Source organism: Rhineura floridana, chromosome 11 (assembly GCF_030035675.1).
Source record: "Rhineura floridana isolate rRhiFlo1 chromosome 11, rRhiFlo1.hap2, whole genome shotgun sequence".
Lineage (NCBI taxonomy): Eukaryota > Metazoa > Chordata > Lepidosauria > Squamata > Rhineuridae > Rhineura > Rhineura floridana.
In genome coordinates, this window is record NC_084490.1 from 56685641 (window position 1) to 56711137 (window position 25497).

A 25497-nucleotide genomic window follows, 5' to 3' on the forward strand; every position below is an offset into this window, starting at 1 on the left:
CAGTGTGCTTTTACGTGCTTAAAAACTCTGAATGAATTAATTTTCTAAAACAACTAAGGCCTGAGTTTGAAAGAGAAGAAACTTCTCTCTTGTTACGTTTGGGGGGAGGAGAAAACACGTGGACCGCCCAATTACACCTACACTAAAATCCTGGATTGCTCCTTTATATTTATAGGCAGCTCTCACTTTAAAAAATACCACTGAGTGGCAGAAAGGTGGCACACTTATATTTTAAACAAAGGCATAAGAATTCGGGAAGATGCATGAGTCTTAAAATTGTCTTTTGCTCCTTTCTTTATAAGCAACAACCGGAAATGACGTGATGCAAGGCTTTCTGAAGACAATTCCTGAGATGAGGAGCCACAGAGATAAGAAAATAGGAAAAGTTATCTCATGGTCTCTATATTGACGGTTCTGAGTTTCTCATTGGAGAAATATTTCTGTTGTGTTTATTGTAAGGGTCCCCTCGCTAAGAAGTAAGAGCTGCCCGTAGAAATCAATGAAGCAAATCATTGATTTAATGTAGTTGTGATTGGGCAGCAGTGTTTTCTAACTAGGACCTTATTTTGTGGGAAACGTGTTTTTTAACATTTCTTAACATTTTAATAAATAGCCCTACATACGCATATTCCAATGCTTGTACAGTCCATTATCCTTGTATTGCAGGATGGGGGCACTGATCCTGAGGGAGCATGGTTCACAACAGCTCTGCAATGTAGTTGAGGGGGAATAAGAGACTGCTGTTTACTACAACCCTGTAGTGTAGTCCTGGGATTAGGATACCCAGTGCTTTTTTTTGTAAAAAAAAATGAAATGTCAGTACTCATACCTTGATAAAGGTGCAATTGGTGCCACCAGCACAAAATGGTTGCCATGTGCAGCAAAAAAAGATGTTCTGCTGGTAATCTGTACCAGTGAGTACCATCGCGTCTTCCCCCCACCCCCCAACTGAATATATCCTTATTGCAGGTTGGGAGTCAGGCTACCATAACCATGAAACATAATTCAGTGTTAATATTGCAAGATAGAGGTGGATCTGTTTTGGATTTCTAGCCACAATTCTCCCATATAAAGTTCCCTTTGAGAGAGATCTGCATAAATTGGTCCCTGTGATCAGTTTTACTCAGACGCTTCCCCCAAAGAAGAATTTTCACATGAAAAAAAGACTCAAATTAGAAAGGACAGCAACTCCTGTCTCTGTTTCTGAGTAGACACAGCTGTTCAATCCCAGCTGCATTAATGTTTGGCTTTCTCCATAAGTTGCTATGGACCACTCTCATTTCAGAAGTTTAAATTTTTGTTGAAACTGGGATGCATCTGTGGTTATATTAGTCCAGCTATTATGTCTATATGGTGTATGAGTCAAATTGTAAAATGACAGCTGTTCCACAGAGCGTTCATCGCCAGTTCTGATTACAATTCTCTGTGTGTGGGGCAAGAGTGGTGGAAACGCATATTAATGAAAAATGTAAATCATGACATAACATCAGAAGAGCCCTGTTGGATCAGACCAAAGATCTAAGTAGTTTAGCATCCTGGTCCTGACCTCAAGAAGGAGATTGATAGCCCTTTCCTTGTGCTATTCCCCAACAACTAGTATTCAGATGCACACTACAGTACTACTGAACATAGGGCATCCATAGAGCCTTCACAGTTAACAGCCATTGATAGATCTATTTACCACCATGAACAGCGCAATCCTATGTATAATTACTCACAAGTAGTCCCACTTTGTGCTATGGGGCTTGCTCCTTGGTAAGTGATCATAGAATTGCTGTCTAATTTGTGTAATCCTGTTTGAAAACCACCTAAGATAATGGCCATAACCACATATTTTGTTAGCAGATCCCATACGTTAATAATGTGCTATATGAAGAAGTATGTTTCTATTATCTGTCCTGAATCTTTGCCAATCAGTTTTATTGGATGACCCTGATTTCTAGCATTATAAGAGCAAGAGGAGGCATAGCTCTCTATCTACTTTCTCCACACCATACAGACTTTTATAAACCGCTCTCATGGCTCCTCTTAGGGCCCTTCCATATGACCTGCTTATTGAGCATTCATCCTGTTTTGTTTGCAAGGAGATTAGAGGTGTTTAATGAGCATTCATTCTGATTTGTTGTGGAGATGTTAGATGACATTATGTCAAAGCATGTGTTCCCACTCTTCCCAGTGCATTTTCCCATCACTTTCCTTATTGCAAAAAGTTTGACTTGTTAGGGAAGTGGGTTTGTTGCGCAAGACTCCAAATCAGCTTTGAGTATGACCTGAATTTGCCAGTATGTGATTGAATCTCATAGGAAAATAGTGATAACATGGAAGTGGCCTTGATTATTTCTTTTCCCCCTAAATTAAAAAGTAATGGCAGCCTTTAACCTTTCCTCACAGAGAGGCAGCTGTAGTTCCTTGATTATTTTAACTTTCTATCCATTTTCTCCACGCCATCCTAATAACCCTAGCATGGAATTTTCCTTTTTCACTGTAACCACACATTTTGATAGTTGAATTGAGCTATCCCACATGACCACAAAATCTCTCTAATTAGGCCATTAGTATATATATGAAGTTAAACACTCTTTTTGCCTCATTGTGCATCACTTTATGCTCATTATATTGAATCTCATTTCTCATATTGTTCTCTATTCACCCATTTTGGAGATATTGTTTTGGAGCACTTCACCATCTGCTGGATTTTCGTTATCTTGAATAATTTGGTGTCATTGGCCAATTTAGCCATCTGACTGCTCATTCAAATTCTAGATATTTATTTATTTATTTATTACATTTATATACCGCCCCATAGCTGAAGCTCTCTGGGCGGTTTACAGATAATCTATATATAGCATATATATCTATTAGGTAATCTATATATAGCACCAGTCCCAAAACAAGTCCATGGGGGACCCCACTATTAAGTATTAATAGTAGTTGCATTAGTTATTATTATTATTACTTTTTATATCCTGCCCTTCCTCCCAAAAGGAGTCCAGGCCAGCATACAAGAAGTGATAGAACATGCCGTGGACATAATATATATTGACGTCAGCAAAGTTTTTGATAAAGTACCTATGATATTCCAATTAGCAAGCTATCCAAATGTGGGCTGGATGGAACAACTATCAGGTGGATCCACAGTTGGCTACAGAATCGTACTCAAAGAGTGCTTATCAATGGTTCCTTCTCAAACTGGAGAGAGGTAACAAGCGGGGTACCTCAGGGCTCAGTCCTGGGCCCAGTGCTCTTCAACATTTTTATTAATAACTTGGATAAGGAGGTGCAGGGAACGCTTATCCAATTTGTAGATGACACAAAATTGGGAAGGACAACTAACACCCTGGAAGACAGAAACAAAATTCACAGTGACCTTGATAGTCTGGAGCACTGGACTGAAAACAACAGAAAGAAATTTAAAGGGATAAATGCAAAGTTCTACACCTAGAATAATAAACCAAATACATCAGTAAAAACTTCTTAACTGCTAGAGCAATAGGACAATGGAACCCATTACCTAGGGAGGTGGTGGGCTGTCCAACACTGGAAGCATTCAAGAGGCAGCTGGACAGCCACCTGTCAGATATGCTTTAAGCTGGATTCCTGCATTGAGCAGGAGGTTGGACTTGATGGCCTTATAGGCCCCTTCCAAATCTACTATTCTATGATTCTATGATAAAACATCTTTAAAACATCTTAAAGGGAAAAAAATAAAATTCCCGACCAGATGTAGCCTGGTATCTGCTTAACAGGCTTGTTGAAAGGGGAAGTTCTTCAAATAGGTGCTGAAAATAAAACAAAGACGGAATCTATCTAACATTTAAGGGGAGGGTATTTCACAGGGTAAGTTCCTTCCATTATATCACCAACACTGCTTTGTTTATTCAGTGATGCAGCTAAGTAATGTTAGACTTTTGACTTAATGGTATTTAAAATACTCTTTAAAATCTAAGGTTTAGATTGGGGTGGGGAACCTGTGGCCCTCTATATGTTGTTGGTGGACTCCAACTCCCATCAGTCCCAGCCAGTATGGCCAATGTTCAGAAATGATAAGAGTTGTATCATTTGGAGGACCACAGGTTCCCCACTCCTGTTTTAGATGGCAATGCAGATATAGTCAAATTGGTGCCCTCCAGATGTTGTCAGCTACAGCTCCCATCATCCCTGGCCATTGGCTATGCTGGCTGGGGCTGATGAGAGCTGTAGTTCAAAATATCCGTAGGGCTATCCTGGTGATAATGTGTATTACTTCACTTTGAACCAAATGGGGTAAGCCAACCATGCCGAATTTGGGACCCTCCAGTTCATTAATCTGTGTAGAGCCCTTGCTTTTTGCCTCAAAGTCCCATCCATATAACACCACTGTGTTCTGTACTGCCTTGTTGATTGGTCACGGTAATTCTTCTGATTTCAGGTAAACTCCACTATCCTGTTTGCATTTAATTTTCCTCTAAACCAGGGGTGGCTAACATTTTTGGCTTGAGGGCTACACTGAAGTTTCACCACCCCTCTGAGGGCCACATGCCAGAACATGCACATGCTCACACACACACTTGCATGTGCACCCTTGCATGCAGCAGAAGGGGAGAGAAAAACAGCTTGCACATATTCAAAGCATTGCATCAAAAGGGAGCAGGTAAGTTACACTCATTGACTTTTAACAGTAGACCAAGGGTGAGTAGAAGATTGATCTGGATCTATTGACAGAACTGCAGTCGATCAACAAGTGTTTCTGACTCTCAGTGGGCTAACATTAGCAACAACTAAAAAACACCCCCCTCAAAAAAAGAAAGTAGGATGCTGTAAAAAGAATGCTTGTGGGTGGGGAGTGAATATAGTGTAGGCCTTGGTTCTGGTATTGACCACAAATTGCTGGGCCGGACATATCCTCAGAGGCACCCTCTTCCTTAATTCTTTGCATCTGTCTGTCCCATTCAGCCACTATTGTGCACCTGGCTCTGGCCAATGGACCTCAAGGTTTAGTGAAACCAAAACTAAAGTAGATCCTGCAGTGCTGAAGTCTACCCACCTTTGCCCTAAATGTCAGGTCGGAATTCAGCAAGCAAAGCCTCTCATCATTGCATGTCTGTGGTGGATATGAGGTATCTTATAGTACAGGGATCCTGCCAGATTGTCTAGGGTTAGGTTTTCGTTTCGCTTTGGTAGGCTACTTGTTTATTGCAAAACACCTGAATGAGCATTTTAAATTAAATGAATCCCGCTGGTTTTCACCCTCTTGTCCAGCAAAAGAATGATTCTACCTACCACATTCAGGAATGTGGAGTTTATCAGGAAACATACGAAAACAAATGCCAGAGAATGGCCATTGGAATACATTAGCAGAGTGTGTAATCCTGAACCCTGAACCTCAAGGTTTTGAATAAAAAGCCGATTGAAAACTCCTTTGCTCCTTTCATTCCCCCATGTCTATAAACCTGCAGCAATGAGTGTAATTTTTTCCAGATTTTTCTTTGTCACCTCTACCATCTTTATTCCAAACTGCACTGGAATTTTACAAGTAAAAATATACGAATCCTAGATGAGTAGAGCGGACTCCAGAATCCGTTCGAGACTTGCGTTATTCTCTCTTGCTTTTACGTTGTACTTGTATGACCTAAAAAGAACCGTCCCTGGGTGGGCTCGAACCACCAACCTTTCGGTTAACAGCCGAACGCGCTAACCGATTGCGCCACAGAGACTGACTGGAAGCTTTGAAGTTCTTGCCATAGATAGCTAACTCAACCTTGAAAAATTGTTCTAAACTTGACCGCTGGAGGCGGAGCGGAGAAAGGAGACGAAGAAACTTGAAACAGCTCAGCGAACAAAACAGACTTCAGGCTGAGGCTAGTACATTGATGCTAGATTGACTGCAAAGAACGGCAGAAGAATATTGCAAACAAGAGTTTGGTTTACAAGTTTCCCCCTGAATATCCTTTTCTGGATTCCCGAGCTTTGTTGACATAGTGGTTTTAGCAACTCCTACCATCCAAGAGATGACTCCGTGGTACCTACCACAGATGCAAATACCACGGATCACTCAGATGTCCTTCCTTAATACCTTCTGAAAGGCTGGGCTGTACCTCGCAGCTGCAGATTACATGAGGATGAACAATCTACCTTCTCCTCCTCTCAGATTCTAGGGCGTGGGGGGAGTCACACATCATCCCGAGGAAAAGAAAGAGCAGCACCCCACTGTTTTCTCTTCGGAAGATTTTGCTCCACGCGTGTGGGCCAGTAGAGGGCGCTCGTTCTTTCCTTTCTTTATACGGCTCAAAAGTAGGTGAAGATCCGTGCCATACCGCATAATTCAACGAGAATAAACAGTCGAAAAAACAAAACTCTCTTCCTTTGCTCTTTCTCCCCCTCCCTCGCCTCTTCTTCCTTTCTCTTTATTCCCAACAGCCTTTATTGTCCTTTGATAAGTCCCATCCTGATTCTCAAAGTCGCAGTCTCTACTACTCACTCTGGGACGAGGCGGGCATTCAAATTCATTTAACAAAACCAATTTTTGGGAAGACAAAATCCATTTTCGGCTGACGGGTTATGGACCTGACTGATTGCTGTTCCTTTGGAGATTTGTTTTTAATATTACTTATTGTTTTGTGCCCCTTCCCCATCGAAACCATCCTCCGCCCCCTCGAAAAAGTTTGTTTTTTTAAAAAATCCTCTGTGACGTCTATTAACTTTTTGTTTCAGACTGCCATAACTTTTTTGGAACTAAATTTTGTTTCGTTAAAGGGATGTCGAACGTGTAGCGATGGGCTCCAGATGTTGTTGGACTCGAACTCCCATCAGCCCCAGCAAGCATAGCAAATAGTCAGGGGTGATGGGAAGGCCACAGGTTCCCCAGTCCTGTATACAAGCTTTTGTGTTACACAGAACTCTTGGTCAGGTAGAAGGAGAGATGGTGAAGATAAACTGCGAATCTCCCACAATCCCCACCACTATCAGTTGAGAACGCAAAATTAGGGTGATGAACGTCGTTCTGAGCGGAGTGTCACTGACCTGGATTACAAGATTCGCTGTATCACTCTTGAAACTGACGTGTCTAGCCAAGGGAAATTTTGACAATGATCTCAATGAGTGAAGAATAGCGCCCAGCCTTTGGAGGTGACCTTGATGTGCACCAAATTCTTCAGACTGTTGGAGTTGATTGAGAGATGTGGGTATAAGGTTACTGACGACCCTTTGCTTTTAATAGCTGGGCGACAGGCAAAAATTCAACCGGTGCAATTTTCCTCAGCAAGATATGCAAGCTTGCAAAAGGCTCCACCTGGTAAATAGGTGCCTGTCAACCAGAGGAACAAAGCCTCTAGCAAGAAATTTATTTTAAAAACAAAAAAACCCCAGGGTTTTTTCAAATGGAAACCTGACCTACCATGTCTTGCCTTGAATTCATTTTAGCTCCTCTCGAACCTTGAGCTGGATTCTGAACTGTTCTTGTCCTGCCAGTTCTTGCAAAGATCTATGAATTGTTTGGGTCCTGCCATCTTGCAGAGAAAAATGCCTCATAATAGCCACCCATTTCACCCATGATGATACGATCGTTTCCCCTAATCGCCTAGGACATATGCAGCGTGCTTTATCCAGACTTCCATCTCTCTTTTTCAAACTTCAAAAGATTTCTCCTTCTTTGGACAGCGAGTCCTCCACTCCAGAGTAGTACAGCGCCTAGCATTCATAGTCAAAAGACCAGTTTCATTAGAAACTTGCCTTCCTACCTTCCTTTCATCGATCACCCAGGTGCTCTCAAAAATCACTGCCGTTGTTGTTGACAAGACCGACGGCAAGGGGAGAAGCAGCCAAAAGCTCGTTGCGGGGCTCGACAGAAGGACTAAAACTTCGACTGGACTGTACCACCCCGTGCTGCCGGTGGGTAGAAGGATCGCCTATTTTAAGGATGCTCCATAGGACGACGACTCTCTGAAAATATCATTTCAGAGAGAAGGCTGGGACGATCCCTTCTTCTGGCCGTACTGCTTCAGGGTGGGGTGTAGTCACCCAGGGTCCCGGGGAGTCTTAGACCCCTTACTTTTTGGAGAGTCAGGTCCCGGCAGGGTCCTTCTGTCTCCAGCGTCCTAGGAGCCAATCCGCATGAAAGGGGAGTGTGCAAGCAAGTATTTTATTAGTTCCTAGTTCAAAAAGCCAAGATGTGGAGAGTGAGAATTCTGTAACTGCAGAAGAGACAGTGAATCCTGATGCTAGCATCCCATATACCTCATCAAGCAGTTTGGCAGCGGCAGCAGATAAACGTGTAGACACTGAATTCAGTAATTCAAGCAATATCTCTGACAGCAAGAAAGAACAGTCAGATTGAGACAGTCACAGAGACGCAGAAAGCAGTATTCAAGCCTGGCCAGATCATTTTATAATTTTAGAAGGTTGTATAATCTTAGAAGGAGGTGTGCCTGTAACTGTTATGAAAGGACCCTACAGTCCTTTACTCCTTTACTTTACAGTCCTTTACTACTACACTACTGGTTCAGGGAGCTGGTTTTGCGAGGAAGCCTTTTAAAAAAGCGATACTCTCACGTGTAGCTCGAAGTGGTACACTGGGGGGAGGGATCACCACGTGATTCTTCTGAACATGTAAGGCAGCCAGGTTTCATTTGAGGAATTAGGTTGAAAAGCGTATATAAAATGAGCGAGAAGAGTTGAGATAATATGAATGTAGCTTATTGGAAAGATGGGGCTAGTGAGAAGACAAGGTACAGATATTTTTAAATGACTAGTCGGGACCTGTTCCTATGTGCATACGGCCAGACCGGGCTTTACAGAGTATTCCCAAAGCGGAAGTTTCCCTGATCCGCTAAATAAAAAGTTTTACCTAATGGCTAATATAAAGATGGACTCGAGAAGGACTATATGGGGAGAGGGGTGGCGGTGGCATGAACAGAATCCAGAATAGTAGAACACTCCAGTTCTCCAAAAAGCTATGAAACTTATATTAGAGCAGCCGTACTTGAAGTTCAGTACTACCACTTGTGGGCTTCATCGGGACAAAGGATGTGTTAATCGGCTTCCCAATGCCAAGATGCCAGTATTATCAACAACTGTTTTGTGGAGGATAATTGTACATTACGTAATTATCACTGTCTCTGTTCTTTCTACATTTCATTTTCCTCTGACCTTACTGTTTACAGCCCCCCGTGTGTATTCTGTAACTCAGAATAATACTTCAAGCATCCCACGAAACTTTGTGCGATAATAAATTTGTTTGCCTTTAAGATGCCACAATACTCTCTGTCGGTTTTCCTCAGAGGGGAAATAAGGATTTATGGCAGCTCTTAATTAAAATGTCTTGCATGAATCTTCCCTTTCTTCGACGTTTTGAGGGCTGCTGGGATGGTATCAAAACATTGTTCCTCTTTAAAAAGCGACGTGTCTTCGAACAAGAAAATATCAAGGATGTGACTGTAAGGATGAGATATTGCCATCGGTCGCCTTTAAAATCAAAAGGCACGTGTATTTTTGTTTCTCATTAATACGGCCCGTATCCTCAAACTTTTAATGAAGCATGATCGAGCAACGCCCCCATTGGCGTTTGATCAGTATCAAAACCCGAAAGAACGCCCAGACCAACTTTGTGTGTGTGTGTGTGTAGCTGATTGTATATTCAAAAGAGAGGAGGGAGGGGATCATCTGGTCTACCAAGTAACTGAGGAGGGGAGTGGTACTGATGGTACAAAGCTTAGAAAATTTGATCCAGACACCCATGCCTGGGGTCTACCTTCATCTTTGTGTTCCCATCAATTCGCCACTGTGTTGTCTTTGGGTGGGAAAAGAGCTCAACTTCTTCACAGAGAACAGGAACGCATCAGGGAGAAGGCTAGGCTGAAACTTTCCCCTACGTGGTGCTGGTTTTCTATGTGCAGGGAATTTTGGCCGTTTGAACATTTGTCGAGCGCCAGACCACACTTGTGGTTTCCATTTACACGTGTTTGGTCTGCGAAATGTATAAAGAAACAAGGGCGGGGGAGGCAGGGGACTGTATTGGGCAAAGGTTACAATTTTATGCTCCACTTACTTGGGAGTAAGCCAGTTCAAAGGAATTTACTTCTGAATAGGCTTACGCTGCAGGTTCGATTGCGGGCAAGCAAGCTTTGGAGTTACACAGCATTTTTCATTGGGTGGTGAACAGAGCGTGCTCACTTCTGTTAGAGCACCCGTATGCTGGTTTTTAAAAAAAATTCATTCTACTCAGCACGGTATTAAGGCATTTAACTATGCGACCTGAAATCATCCCTGATGCCTCTAGGTAACTCGTCCTTTAAATGTGTATTTAGTAATATCGCTTGCTGCTCCTATCTGACTCCACCCACCTTTTCTACTCCTTGCCCCACTGAAGAGACAAAAAAGGCGGAGGTTATCTGAAAAGTTAACCCTATTCTAGAGACTGTGGTGGGCATAAAATGCAAAGGGTTTGTGGGCGCTATATTGGATTATAAACCATCCTTGAAGGCTGCAATCGACCAGGCACGTCCTCAAAGGTAAGTACCACAAGCTGGACTTGGGAGAAAGTTCTCAAACCAGCTGGTCTGACTTGGATGTAGTCTGATGTCTGAATGAGCAATTCTACAACTCAAGTTACCCCCAAGATCCATGTTAAATCAACTGGAGGCACTTCTTGAACTGAATTGATGTACGACCGGCTAGGATTTTATTGCTGTCAGTTGACTCCATACTCCAGGCTCCATAGGGCTTTCTTTGAATCCCGATCTTCTGTTTTCACTCCCGAGAGGCAGATCTTTACAGCTGCCACATTCCTCCCCCTCCCCATAGCCCCACGTAGGGCTCATGTGCCTTTTAACAGCATGATTGCGCACCTAGTACGATGTAAGAAGGGCAGAGTCACAAGGAAAAGGAGCTCAACCTCCCGCGTGTGAAGGCTCTGCGCAACACACAGCTGGCGCGCACACGCGGCACCCCCTTTCCCCAACACGCACACGAACACACACGCACACACTTTGATAACTCGAAAAGACACAAGAGCGATGGAAGCAATGTTTTGAAAGCCAGAGGCAGGGCTTGGAGGTGAACTGGAGACAGAAATAAGTCCAGAGTCTTTGAATCTGCTTAGGCTCAACCTTACTACGGCGGCACCTTTCACCTCTTCCCGGTCCATTCTCTAGTGGGGACTATTCTGTTAACATACAGGCCGGCCCCCGCTTCTCTTGACTGCTCACCCCTCCCTCTGATCTTCGGCACACTGCCCCCCCCTCGCGCCAGTTTCCCCATTGTTCCTCTGCTCTGGGTCTTTGGAAACAGGCCCTCCTGTCCTCCACCCTACAGAAACACCTGAGTTGTGCAGCCCACGGTCTCTTTATTTTCTTACTTCCTCGGATCGTCTTGATCTCTTTCACCTTCTGCTACAGTAATGACCAAGATGCCCCAAAGGTCGGACTCTGTCCCGGCCAATTTCCTCGGTTCCTATTTCCTGAGTTCGAGTTCCATTCATATATATATATGGGATATATATATATCCCTTTCCTCTCATTTAACAGGACACGTGAAGTGGGATGCCTAAGGCCAGCGGCCCCCTCCCCTTCCAAAGAATTACTCAGGGAGGAATGACTGGGCCCAGTCTCCTTCGGATCCAGGACCGAGAGATATGGCTCTCGAGTTGTCGCGGGGAGGAAGGCTGTTCCGCGACGCAGACACCCTTCCTCCCAAAACCTCCCCGAGGTATCTCATCTCCTATTGCTGGACGGCTGTGCTCCCGAAAAATAAAGACAGTTTTCAATTTCTCCCCCTCCCTGCAAAAACTTTGTCCCCAAAACCTTTTTTTCTCACCTCTTCCTTCCGCCCCGTGCTGCTGTCACACCCCGCAAAATGCCAGCCTTTCTTCAGTCACCAGCTAAATGACTCTGTGAGGACATGACGTCAGGCTGACGTGGCGATTAAGTAATTCACTAGCAGCTCGATCCGATTCATGTTTAGGCGCGCATTTATTTCATTGGCTTCAGTAGTTTTAGGCTTTACTAAGGGTCGCCTCAGGATCCGACTGCGTTTGAGACGACCTTGTGACCTCGGAGCTCAATCCCTGCCCCAAAGATGCTGATGGCACGCTCTTAAACCCTCTGTGGATGGGAAACTGAAGACGGAAATGCGCTTCCCAATCAGTGGGTTGTGGCTTTTAAAAATCTAGATTAATTAATTAATCGTTCTTTCCTCCGCATTGATAAATTACCCAGATTCACGTGCCCACACTAATTGTTAACCCCCTTTATTCTGAATTAATTAACTCCGTAATCACTACTACCACCTGGTTCTGGCATCATAATCACTAGCGCAACCGGGAAGGTGCACACGTGACAGCCACCAGGCAATCCTAGTTCATGGGGACTCTGATAGTCTGTCTACAAATAAACGTGCATGCAAAAAACAGGAAGAAAAGAGCTGAGCCTTTTGAATGACTAGTCCTTAAGAGTCAGGCACTGGACGCACAGAAGAGGCTATTTCTCCAGTTTTTGCCAACACAGGTGGCTTTGATCTCCATGTCACAGATCAGTGCGCCAAAACATTTCCGAATAGCACGGTGAGTGGAGGCATGATGGCACACGCTTTCGTGGGCTGGAGTTCACTCCGTCAGTCCACAGACTCCTATGCAGCAACAAATCGGTTAGCCTATAAGGTGGCAGAAAACTCTTCGTTGCTGCTGCTGCGCAGACTACAGATCACTGCTACCTCTCCGCTCTGGACCTTTTGGAACTGGAGCACTTTGGGACAAGTAAAGAGCAAAGGACTTTAAACTTGAGGAACTCGCCCTACGCCAGCACAACCCCAGTCTCCCCTGGGAAACGATCCAAAAAGAGAAGTTAATGTCATCTCTCAGAAAGGTCTAACACTGCGAAGCAAATAAAATATTAGGTCTTCGACTCCTTTATCTTTTCCTCCATATTAACAGTTAATGCATTTTTAAGTCATCCTACACCCCACCCCGAAAATATTTATTTGGGAGCAAACCCCATCGTTGGCATTATTTCAGAGGGAAGCCTATTCTCGTGTCGAGGACTTGAAAACACAGGGGGGAAGTATCTGACGTTTATATGGGAGTCCGCGTTGCGTCGTTTGGCAGGCACTAAGCGGTTGGTATTACAACACACTGTCTGGAACGGTGCCCCGTTGTGTGTTAGGCATTTCCCCCCTCAGCTTGTGTTTCACCTCTTTGTGGAAAAGTGGGTAACTTCTCACTGTAACCCCACCCCGTAATCTTAAAAAATCTCCTGCTCTATTTCCATTCTGCTTTCGCAACTGGTTCTTTTTATGATTGTGGATTTGTTAACAGATGGATTTATGATGGACTTAGACAGATCGCGTTTTATGGGTGCCGACCTCTAGCAAACTCTTTATTGGGGGGAGGGAGTGTACAGCCCCTTCTTGGTGTCCAAAAATTCCTTTTACAAGTCGTATGTATAAAGTAAGAGACACACAAACAAATGCAGACACCTGGAAAAGGAATGATAATGATTGCTTTTAATTTGTCAATGTTCTCGCGTGCGCCTTTTCCAACCTGTACATTTTAATGGCCTCAACGAACAGTATCGTGGAATTGTAGTTAAATTCTGTTTAGAATTCTAATTCCTTTATACACGTGACAATTCTTCGACTCTCACCCAATGTATGCTTTCTTGGAAGTTAGTGCACGTGCAGCCAGCAGGGGCTTACTTGCAAGTAAATGAACTGAGGATCCGGAGCAGCAACAACACACACGCTCGTAACTCATTTAAGAACCGAATTCGTATAACTGCATTGGATTCCTTTTGCATAATCCAAATATTCAATAATAGTTTTTTGTTTAAACTTTTTTTCCTTCTGCGTGATCCGGGTTTCGTCTTATCCTTTCCTTCCTCCACTACCTCCTTGTACACCTCTCTTCCCCAGAAAAAGAACAGGGGCTGTCTGGGGGAGTACTGGGGTGATGGAGGGAGGTGTGGGGGAGGGGGAAGCGGGCACCACGCCGCCGCTTTTGTTCCTGGCGTCATCACAGCTGTATGAGGTCGCTTTCTCTTTCAACCTTCGGTCGGTTTCGACTGGGGAGAGGGTCTTGACGTGTTTGCAGCCCGGTTGTAGCTTTTTTGGGGGGATGGAAGGGTGTGGGTTGTTTTTGTATTGTCTGGATGCGAAGCGTGCCTGTCTAGAGAGAGCGACGGAAGAAACCCACACATTTCTCGTCTCCCCTGGCTCCTGATTCCCTTCTTCCACTCCCTTGCCGCCGCCGCCGCCGCCTATTTGTTTATTTATTTATTTATTTAAGGGACTTCGCTCTTTTGCAAACACCCTAAAGGAATGAAATCACGTGGGGGCCCAAAAGGGGGCGGGGCTTTTTGTCCGGAGGAAAAGGGGGGGAAGGGCCATTTTGTAGATCTCCCTGCCCTCTCTCCCCTTCTGTAGCCCGGCAGCAAGAGGAGAGACTGCTGCTCTGAGGATCTCTGCCTGTGTGTGTGTGTGTATATATATTATATACACACACATATGTATATATTTAAATTCTAGTTTGATCAGTGCAAGGGGGTGTGTCTTTTTTTTCTTTCCGTCGGGTATTTTGCTGCCTCGGTGCGCCCCTAGAAAGGATCCGGGATCAGGTAGGGCTTGTTCACTTTCCCCTCCAAAACCAATGTCTCTTTTGCTTCGGAGAGCTTTTTCTTTTTCTTTCTCTGGCGCCCTTTTTCTCTGTCCCTTTTCCTCTTCCTTTGTCACTCCCTCTCTCTTGCTCCTATTTCTTTCTATTTTCCCCTTCCTCACTCGGTATTGCTTTCAAGATGGCCGATCTTTTCTCTCTCTCTCTCTCTCTCTCTCGAAATGTTAGCCTTGCACGGCTCCTCGTCTTCCTTTGTTTTTGTTTTCGTTTTTGTTGCTGTGGAAGGGAGTCTCTGGAGAATTTCCAGAGAGGCCTCCTCGGGTTTCCCGATCTTGAAATCTTAGCCTCCCACCCTCTTGCAACTGGGGAGACCGGTGGCGAGGGTGGCCGCTTCCCCTCCCTGGTGCCTTTCCTCGGCTGCTGCAGCTTCCAGCTCCGTTTAACTCGAGAGGCCCTTTCGCCTCGCTCCGAGGGGCTCCTAGACTGTCTGTCTGTCGGTCTGTGTGTCCTGTGTGTGTGTAAACGGAAAGACCATTGGAAGCGAGACTCAGTTTTGACAGCCAGCATCTTGTCGGCTGTGCGGAGAATAAAAGGCTCGGTGATTCCTCTCCCCCCACCCCATCTCCCGTGGGGGCCTTGAGAGGTTCAAATGGCAGCGATCCTTAGGCAAAAAATGTGCACGCTATTTCTCCTAAGACCCACAGGCCTGGGGTGTGGAGGGTGGGGGTGGGACATTTTAATAATCTACTTCAAAGGGCTAGAAGGAGGGGGGAATAATCACAACATGGCGCACTGGATGTGGAGAAAATTGGAGCGGGGGGGAGAGAGCGAGTATATTTCTTATGTCTCATGTTGAACCAGAATGATTATTATGTTTTCTTTCGCCTCAGACTGGAGGGGGTTAAAAGTCTGATCTGGATACTCTAGAGCCAGAAAGGGGTGTGTTCTGTCATTCCCCGAATCACATGGGAATATGCTTTAAAAAGGGGGGGTGTCCAACAACATTGTTGTTTCCAAATCCTCAAGGAAGGGAAACTGGTGGGGGGGGGAGTTCAGGGAATTATATGCAGGGAGGGGTAGGCTTGAAAAAGAGGTTGGAGAAGCAAGAGCAATATTTGGGTTTTATTGTCGCGATGTTTGGCAAATGAAAGTAGGTGATGGGGAATGTGGGGAATATATATAAATATATGAATGAGAGAACAGATGTAGTGGGAAAGCCATATCACTACACACTTTTCACTAGGATGTAAGCCTCACAGTGTTCAGTGGGGCCTTACTGCCCAGTGAGTGTGTTTAGAATCGCATCCAAAGCCTCTAGTTCTTTAATACTGTTTTTCTCATTCTTTTGATAAAGGACACTCTGTAATCATTTAATCTTCCTCTGCTCTTCCTCCCCTAATAAATGATAGACGTAACATCAAAACAGACATGAAGATGGGCTTACATCAAAATATTTTCTCTCCTACTCTCAATTTGTGATGATCGTTAATTCTTTAATTTCCCGAGCCCCCCCCAAAAAAACACCGCTGCTTTGTCCCCTGATCAAAAATCGGTTTATTCCCCTCCAAAATACTAGTTTCTTCTTTATGACAAGTAACTTCTGAAGCAAAGTTCTGTATATAGATCTCCAGAATTCAAGGAAGGGAGGAACACAATTTTTTTCTCCTCTAGTGTGTAGTACCAATAAACACACTGGCAGTATCTTCTGGAGTTCGGAGAAGAAATACTCTTCTTGACTTCACATTCCATACAAAATTCTAGAATCCAAGGAAGAAAAGGATTGCTATCCTCTCTATATTTTCCTCTAGTATTTAGGGAGGTAAACGAGACCGTTTTCTAAGGAAGGCATTATCTCGCCCTCCAATTATTTGCCTCTGAATTCTATGAATTAAAAACGGGAAGTTCTTTGCCCAGGTTCTAGAATGCAAGGAAGGAACGGGTCAGATTGCTTATAGAAATGTCAGAGGAAGTCATGGCTGATTTCTACTGTAGGTTTCCAGGAGAAGATTCTGTCCCAAGCCTTTCTGCAGAATTGCCCTCTAGAATTCAAAGGGCAGTTTCTAGAGAACTCCAAGACGAGGGAGAGTTCGGTGTTGCTATAGGTGCCCGCATCTGGACATGGATGTGAGGGCTCAGTCCAGACAAAACTAAGCACTCCTTAATGTCTGTAAACCGTGCTTAATTTATCGTGCTGAACTTATATATGAACACCTTCCTCTCGTTGTCTGTCTTGTCTCTCTTTTACAGCCTTTAAATGTAGTCGGATTTTTTTAAAATCCCCACCTTCTGGTTGTTTTAAAGTCCTTTATAAAAATTGTAGGGAGCAGAAGGAAAGGCTGTTTTTTTTTTTTTAAAGAAGGGGGGCTTTCTCATCTACTCTGCCTCTGGAAAAAGGTCAGTCTCAGATCGTCCGTTGATGTCTTGCAGTTCTGCTTGCCGCAACGTTGTTGTAGGCCAGGCCAGCAGAGAGTTGGGTGGCCTTCCGTCGGTTTAGGTGGAGACGGGCAAAGCTTTTTAATTTTTGCCGTTGTGTTAATATGACGCCGCTGGAAAGCCCTCTGGAGTACAGATCCTTAGGGGCCAGTCGTCAGTTCTGTGGCTGGAGAGGATACGGATCAAGCAAGCCCCGGGGAGTGTGGCCGCACCATCGCCTTGGCCCTAAAAGCATTGGCTTGTTTAAGTTCTTCAAGGGGAATTGGGAGGGTGGTGGTTAGCAGCTGAGCTTCTTCAGATGCCCGTTTGCAATGTGGGTTTTACTGCCAGAGAGGAGTCCCCCCCCTGTTAAGAAGCCCAGGGAAGTTGCCCAGTGGAGAAGGATGGTGGTAGCCCGAGGGAGAGGAGGCTGATGGCGCTCATGTCCTGCTCGTGGCTCTCTCTCGAGGCATCTGGCTGAGTGAAAACAAATCCCTGGGCTAGATGACGACCTTTTGGTCTGATCCAGCAGAGCTCTTCTCAAGTTCCCTGATACCAGGGAAGGTATTCAGACTGAAGCGCAACGGTAGGCAAGTTCTGATCAGACTGAAGATTTCGCTCCGTTGGCTAAAGTGAGGGGAAAGGGGACGCCTTTTTCCCTGCACAGAGACCGGGTTGGCGCTTTCTTGCTCTTCCCCTTTTAATGCAAGATAATTTCCCGCAGGATTGTGCCCCCGGCGTCTGTTAGGCGGTTCTTGCTGCAGGGTCTCTGACGGCGCAATTCTGTGCATCCTAAAACCCACTGAGTACAACAGGATTTACCTTCCAGGTAATCCTGTGCACATTTACCTGGATGTAAGTTGTGCTGTGCGCGGGAAGACTTACTCCTGCGTAAACGCCGCCTCGGATCGCTCTGTAGGAAACCATCTCCCGCTCAGGAGAGGCGAGAGTCAGAAATAGATGTTGTCTTGGCATGGGGGAGGGGGCTTCCTTTCTCGCTTCTGGGATCAGTGTCTATTTCGGCGCCGGGACCCAGTTTCGGTGAGGTTTTGTTGAGTCTTGCTGGGCGTTTGTTGAGTCTGCCAGCCTTGGAGAGCTCGTTGTTTGCACTCACGTGGAGCTGAGAGAGGTGATGATGGCGAGAGGGAACCCCATTGAACTCGAGGGAGATTGCTTCTGATAACGCGCTCCAGGGATCCCATTCTGCACGATAACTGGATTGTTAGGTGTTCTCTCTTGCCTCCGGTAGGGAAACATACCATGCATGCATTTGCCCCCGTCCCAAAGGTCAATTCCATTGACTCAAATGAGGCTTAATTCCAAGTAAATACCTTCCCAGATTACAGCCTTGGAGTCTTCTATTTTCCTGTTCGAACCATTATTCCACTTTGACTCGAGTTGTTTTTCGAGGTGCCCCTTTCAACCTTAAACACGTTGCTCGAGATAAAAGATTAGGCGTTTTAAAATATCTCATTAACTTCAGCGGGAGCCTCTTAGTTTCTTTTGTTTTGAAGAAGTATAGCCCGCCTTTCAATGGAATGATTCTTAAGGCGGCTTTCAAAATATTGTAATACAAGCCAACAAAGCCCAAACTCACACTTACATTAGTGGTAGTGCGGCTGGAGGTGGTCAGGATGGTGATGATATCACACAGCCTGTGCTTAATACCTTAGATATCTGTGGATCAAAGCGCCCTTTCCCCATACCTTGCGATTAAGTGCTGAAGGGCATTAATTTTGCGGAGAGACATTCTGTTCTAAACTATCCCTTCGCCTGTTCCTTCAGCTTGGAAAACAAATTCCAGTGCTCCAGAAAACCTAGAGGGGTTGACTGGAGTGTGCAAGCTTAGCAATGGATCTAGATGTAATGACCTCCTGGATCTATTTACTTCGTCGAATTCTAGAAGCAAATAACATGAAATGACCTTCTTAGAATTCTAGGGGGCACATAAAAAACTGGCCTCATCCAAGCCCTGAATTCTAGCAGAAAATCTAGAGAAAGATCTGTCTGTGGGCAAGGATAGAACCTGAGTCGTGGAGAGCTCAAGAAATGTTGAATAGGCGACTTCCAGGCTATATTTCTGCAATTCCAAGTTGGATTTCTGTATTCTAGAGAAACATTCCCGGGCCGGGGGACTGTTTACCACACTTGTCTGGTGAAATATGTTCTTCCAGGTAGCCTTGACTACTTGTTTCAAATGGTTCGTCTGAGCATAAGAAGTAATACCAGTAAAGAGTATCCCTGAGCACATTCAGAGCATCTTCACTAATGAATAAGCACTATCCCTATCCATCGCAGATAAGAACATCAGGCAGGCTAGAATCCTGGCCAAATTTTTGAAAATAAAAAAATCGCAACAAAACAACTAGGCAGCGATCATGAGGGACTATATAAATCATCTGAAAGATCTCTTTCCCTGGCCCATTTGTTTTTCCGTTTATCTCTCGGGTGTAACCTCTTTGGGCTCAGGGCCCAAACTGTTCCATAATTCGCAAACTGCTTGGTGTGCAAGATGATGATCCTCACACTTCTGAAGGCTTGTTGAGCTTTTGGAGCTGCGGATGGGAGTTAAAGGAGGTGTTATCCGCCCTGAGGCCGCGTGATGGAGTGTGGGTTATTTACTAAACTGCATCTAATCTCTGTACGGCTCATTTTCCCAGTCCTCTTTTTATAATGTCCGGGTTTAGCCATAGGCCATATAAAGTGATCACTTGAGCACGCACAGAACGCCTTTCTATCCCTTTTACGAAATCATGACCGTGTCGGGGATTACCGAGAGGAGTTCATCAGTCTGGAGAAGTTGAGGCCCTGGCAGCTTTTTTAAAAAAAATAAGGTTAAAGAATCGTGAATTATAAGCTTTATACCAAAGAAGAACCAACTTATTCAGGGCACAGTATGGTACCTAGTTAGAAGGGCTTCGAACCATTGATGCTGAGAGCAATCCTATGCATCTCTATTCGGAAGGAAGCCCTAATAAGTTCAGCCAGTCTTTCTCCAGAGTAAGCTTGTATAGGATCGTGCAAAATAGATTTTCCAAAGGTAACCTTATTTAAGGCTATAACCCTTTCCCCACTTACCTGGGAGAAATAGTCCTGTTGGTTATTTATTTCAAAGATTTAGAGACCGCCTCTCAGGGCAAAACCCTTCCATTAATGGGACTGACTTCGAAGTCGGCATGTAAAGATAGAGTTGCGCCGCAAATGTATGGCCTGAATTTCCCCCCCCCCATAATAAATCCTGTCAGTGGGCTTCCTTTTTTAAAATAATATCCCCAAATGCAGCCCCTTTAAGGGTCCTGCGCCTTTAATAACTGTAGGAAGGCAACAGCTGCACCTTCCTTATCACTGCACGATCAGTCTACAGCGGGTCATTGTCTTCCTGCTACGTTCTAATAATTTATTCGTTGACGTTATATCCCGCCTTTCCTCCGGCGAGCCCGAGGCTGCGCATGTAGCGTTCCGTCCCTTCCCAGACAGTCTCCTATCTCTGTGCCGACCAGACCCAGATCGCCTCACCTTCTGCAGAAAGAGGACAATCCTCCGTTTATAAGGATGGGAAATGTGGTGCCCTCTAGATGCTGTCGGACTAAAACTCCCATCTTCCCGGCCATTGGCCATGCTGCTGGGGTCTGCTGGGAGTTGGAGTCCAATACCTGGAGGGCCGGGGTTCCAGGCTCAAGCGATGGGGTAATCGTTAGGATAATTCCCCCCTTTATCAAATAAGCTTTTGACAACCTCGTGTTTTCCTAGGTGGGGGGGGGAGGCGAGGGGAACAAGGGCTCTCTCCCCCAGCCCTTCCTTTGCTGGACCACTCTAGCTGCTTGAAGGAAAGACCTCACCCTAGTTATTACTGAGTCATAAACTGGCAATGAAAATAAAACTCCAGTCCGAATAAACCCATCGTAATAAATAGGACTGTCCTCAGCCAAAATATGTTTAGGCTGGGAGCATCCATGTCTTTCAGAAGTCTAACGTGCAGAACAACCCCCCCCCCCGGTGTACTTTGCCCTTCGGCCCCGCTCGCGCGCCCGCCTCCTACGTCGTCTGGCGCCGCCACTGGATATTCTCTCGAAGTGCAGCACGAGGGCTTAACTCTGTTTTCAGGACTGGGCATCCGAAGTAGCAATAAAGCGGAGAGCGCACCTGAGCGCGTGCAGAAGGGTTTTTCTTCACTGCCGAGTAACCAAACCTTGACCACAACACATCAGGCTTTAGAGTCCATCCTAAGTCGTGCGATGCAACAAGACTGAACAGCCTTTCTTTCTTTTTGGGGGGAGGGGGTAGTTTTTAAAACGAAAATTGATCACTGCGTGATCCTTCGTTTCTCTCCCAGACCTGTATGTCTGCTTTCCGTGCGCTATTAAAATCACCAAGTGGAGGGGTTGACCTCATTTCCCCATCCCCTCCTCTCCGAAGATCCCATCCTCTGGAGAGCATAAATTCTTCTGTGATTCTGTCTGCACGCACTAGTTTTCTCCCCCCCCCTTTTTTTTTTCCTCTCCCGTACAGGATTTGGTTCACTTCTTGGTTTCTAATCGTGAAGCGTTTGCGTGTTTCAAAAGCTAAACAATGTGGCTATAAAGTAGGTCAAAAGGCGGCAAAATCCAGACCACCAGTTAAGCACTTTTATAGTTTCCTCCGAAGGAACTCTGACAACGTATACTCAGAAGTAAGTCTTACTGAGTCCAATAGGAGTCACTCCTTTAGGCTGTTGAGGGTTAGTTACAGCCTTCCTCCGGGATAAAAATAATTTAAAAAAAACACCACCCTGCCGCAGACGCCTCCACTGTGGTGTGGGATCCCGGGTGATGTAGCGGTTAGCGTGTAGGACGAGGACTTGGGATGCTCGGATTCAAATATCCACTCGCCCAAGAAGTTCACTGGGTGATCTTGGACCTAACCTACCTTTCAGGGCTGTTATGTGGATGAAGAGAACCATGTATGCCACCTTCAGCTCCTTGGAGGAAAAGCGGGATATAACTGTATTAATAAATAAAACAAGTACGCACTTTCTCCATTGCAGTCCAGTGTCCAGAGAGATCCTGTGCGTGTCTGTTGTAAAAGTTAAGACATTTGATTCAAATTGGCTTCTTATTCGCAGGTAATCGCGTTCAGGACGGCAGCCTTAACAGTGCTTCACTCTGGCTGGGTTTTCCGGGAAGTCTTGGGCCAACTGGGTGTGGTGGGAAAGTATGTAGGCTTTCGAGTCTCTGCAGAGCTCTTCTTCCGGCAGCCGGGGGTTTCTCTCCGTTGACAGGGCTCCTGTGCTTTCAACAGTTTCATAAACGACAGAAACACATCGGGGGAAGCTTTCCTCATCTCTGCCTCTTCTTGCCAGAATGTCTTTCTTTGAAAGCACCGGAACTCCAATTAGGGAGAGGAAGTCAATCAAACCAGGGTGCATACCTAGAGTTTCAGGGCCGCAGCCGGCCTAAACATTACCAAAAAAGTAAGGGAGCAAAAAAAACCCCCTGCAATAAACGTAACTTTATTTAAAAAACAATAGGGGGCATAAGAATTGGGAGCGGCCCTCACCTCATCTCACCCCACCCCACCCCACGCTATGGATCTGTATGGCTTTACTCCCAAGCAGGGAGACGCAGGGGTATACCCTCCAAAAAATCCAGGGTGTAAGAGTAACCACTTCCAAGGAAATCCCAGTCAGTAGCGTGATCCTACATATTTACTCAGAAGTAAGTCCAGTGGGTCTTATTTACAGGTAAGCGTGCAAAAAATTGTGCTGCAGGTAAGGGGAGCGATGGAGAGATTTGAATTTCAGCCGATTGTGATCCATTTTGCTGAGGGTGTGTGTGTGTGTCAGAGAGAGCGCCTGCTGAAATCCATCCTTTTGAGGAGCAGCAGTTGAGAACTACTCTGTCTGTTTCTTCGGAAGCCAGTCCCACTCTGCCCAAGGGGACTTTTCCTCCCCGGCGGGGCAGCGTAGGCTGACTCGGAGACTGAGATCGCTTTATTCTCCCTAGCCAAAAGGGAGAAGAAAAGGCCTCGTTCACTGATCACTGGCTGGTTTCAAGCAAAGCGATTGGTTTTAAGCTCTGCTATTGGAGCGAGGCTCCACAGTCATTCAACAAAAAAATCTTCCCAGCAAAACAAATGAAAGCACTCTTAGGTTTGCACGTAAAAGGGCAGGAGTTTAGCCGGAAAGTCAGCTTGGTAGTTCTTCTTGGTCTAGTTTCAAAACGTTAGCACAGATCTCAAGCAAAAGTACCATCCTCTGCTTTCCACCTTATGCCTGACTCTTTCTGCCTCTCCAGCTCCGGCCTCCCCCTGCTTCAGTTAGAACTGTAAAATAGGTTTGTCACTTTGATTTCTTTTATTTAATGTCAAAGAAAAGGCGCTTTAAGATCCATTCTCATCAATTGTACCCAAATACCGAAGGGCAATTAGAGTGTAAATTTCAAGGTTCTTTTGGAGGCAGATTTACAATCTTATGCAGGTCTACTCAGGAGTAAACCTCGTTCTCTTCAGTGGGGTTTACTTCCACGTAAGTATGTATATAGGATTTCAGCCTTGAAGCGAAATCACCCCTGGGAGTTGTGCAAAAACTTGAGTAATGGTTTGGGAGGTTTTGGTTACCCATCTGTACAAATATTTTTCCTGGTTTCTAAGCAAGTTGGGCAAGGGGAGGGGAAGCTGATGCTCTAAATGACCTAAGAGTAAAACGCAGGTTGCGCAGGAGGGGGCGGTGGCAGGAGAAAGAGTCACATTGGAGGACCAGGGAATGCCCCCAACGTTGGCCTGTCAATTCACGGGTCATTGATATGTCTAGGGACTGGCTGTTTGATCTATCCATCTCAGAGCTGGAAGGCCGCCTTGGCTGAAACACATCTGAAAACTATACAAAATTGGAAGGCTAAGGAAGTGGGGAAGGTGGTCTTTTTCGTTTGTAATTTGTGCACTGCAGGAGGGGGAGGAAACCCTATACTTGTCAGCTATGCTTTTGTAAAACATCTGCCTACCCTAATCTGTGTAATTGTCTGTGCAGTCCAGTCCATTCTCTGAAAGTCTCCACCCATCCCTCATTCGGTTACATGTATTTCTTTATGCCCCTCTGTCCCTTTTTCACAGCCCCACTTCCACAGATTTTTATTTTTGCAAATAATCTGTTCTGTTACTTGAACATGCGAGGATCCCTTGTAGTTTATAACCCAATGCCTTTGTGGTACTTCCTTATGTGTGTGTCTGGGGAAATAAATTTAACTCGCCAACCCAACAGAGAGTTGGGAGAGGAGTTTACCAGCCAGGCTCCTGCTTTTCCCTCCTCTCTTTGTCTGGAATGAGATTAGCCCTTCCTTAATGATTGCCTGACTTTTCTTGTCCTAGATCAAGGGAGTGCAACCTGCAACCTTCCAGATGTTGTTGGACTCTCAACTCCCATCATCTCCAGCCAGCATGGCCAATGGTCAGGGATTATGGGAACTGTAGTCCAGTTACATATGGAGGGCCAGAGATTCTCCCATGACCTAGAGATGAAGCAACAGCTGAGATGTAAGTACTGTAATCACCTGAAAACATGAGCTGTTGGTTGGTTGTAGAGAGGAGGGCAAATGATACATTGGATTTTTGTGTCTGGTAGTAGTAGATAGATTTCATGGTTGTGCTCAGTTAATAAAGCCATTTTCACTTAGCCTAGAACTTGGGGGGGGGACTGCAAAGGTTTCCTTCCTTCCCTACTTCAATATTTCCAAGCCCAACCAACTGCACAGTTAATATTAGACTCTGGATTTAAAGGTCTTATGGGCCCCTCCCCTTTAGATGATAATTGCTGTTCTTTCACTTCCTTCAAAATGTGATAAGCCAGCCCTGCTGTGTGTGGGAGTCCTGCTTCTTGTTCTGCTGGGTGGGGCCCTGAACGTCTGCCCTAAAGACACTACTGAACCCAAGTCAAGTGATACTAAGGAGCTCCAATCAAAACATTTAACTGGACCAGGTTAGGATGGTGTTGCATGCAAGCTTTCTGGTTTCTTGGAACTCCTTAAGCAGTTTTTAATGGTACGGTTGTTGAATGGTAGTAAATCATTAGGAGAGCAGATGTAGTGGTTAGAGTCTTGGTCTAGGAGTGGTGAGATTCAGATTCCTGTTCAATCATGATGATCACTGGGTGATCTTGGGCCAGTTACTTTCTCTCTAACCAGTCCACAAGGTTGTTGTGGGGATAATAGAGGATCATGTACACTGTCCTGAGCTCATTAGAGGTAAGGTAGGTAGGTTATACATTTATTAAATAAATTAAACCATTAAATAAACTAAATAAAGGACATAAATCTAGCTGGATTATAAAAGACTGGGGGGGGTAGAAATCATGTTGTTGGCAAGGGGTTATTTGAAGAGCTACCATCAAATGGGAGAGAGTTAGTTAAAGGGATTATTACACATCCTTCTGTATTCGCAAAAATTGTTTCTACAGACAACAGACAGTGACCAAGAAATCTATGATCTTTACTTAAGCCACTGTCTTATTTTTTATTTTATTAAATTTCTTGGAAGATGAG

General features: G+C 45.0%; 1 protein-coding gene and 1 non-coding gene across 5 annotated transcripts in view; one reads left to right on the top strand and one right to left on the bottom strand.

Moving 5' to 3' along the window:
- Positions 1-5619: 5619 nt before the first annotated feature.
- Positions 5620-5693, bottom strand: TRNAN-GUU (transfer RNA asparagine (anticodon GUU)). Its single transcript has one exon. It is a non-coding gene; the product is annotated as a tRNA-Asn (tRNA).
- A 4628-nt stretch (positions 5694-10321) lies between these two features.
- The window catches only part of PCGF2 (polycomb group ring finger 2), a 63842-nt gene continuing 48666 nt past the window's right edge, over positions 10322-25497 (top strand). Inside the window, exon 1 of one of the 4 annotated variants that reach the window (XM_061588220.1) lies at positions 10322-10484. Coding sequence is in view for 1 of the 4 variants with exons in the window: in XM_061588218.1 (XP_061444202.1) it covers positions 20547-20674 (128 nt within the window). In the remaining 3 variants the exon portion in view is untranslated. Of the gene's footprint in view, positions 10485-14338; positions 14580-20387; positions 20675-24406; positions 24494-25497 lie in introns of those variants that run through there. The other 3 variants (XM_061588219.1, XM_061588218.1, XM_061588221.1) reach the window with 3 other exon arrangements.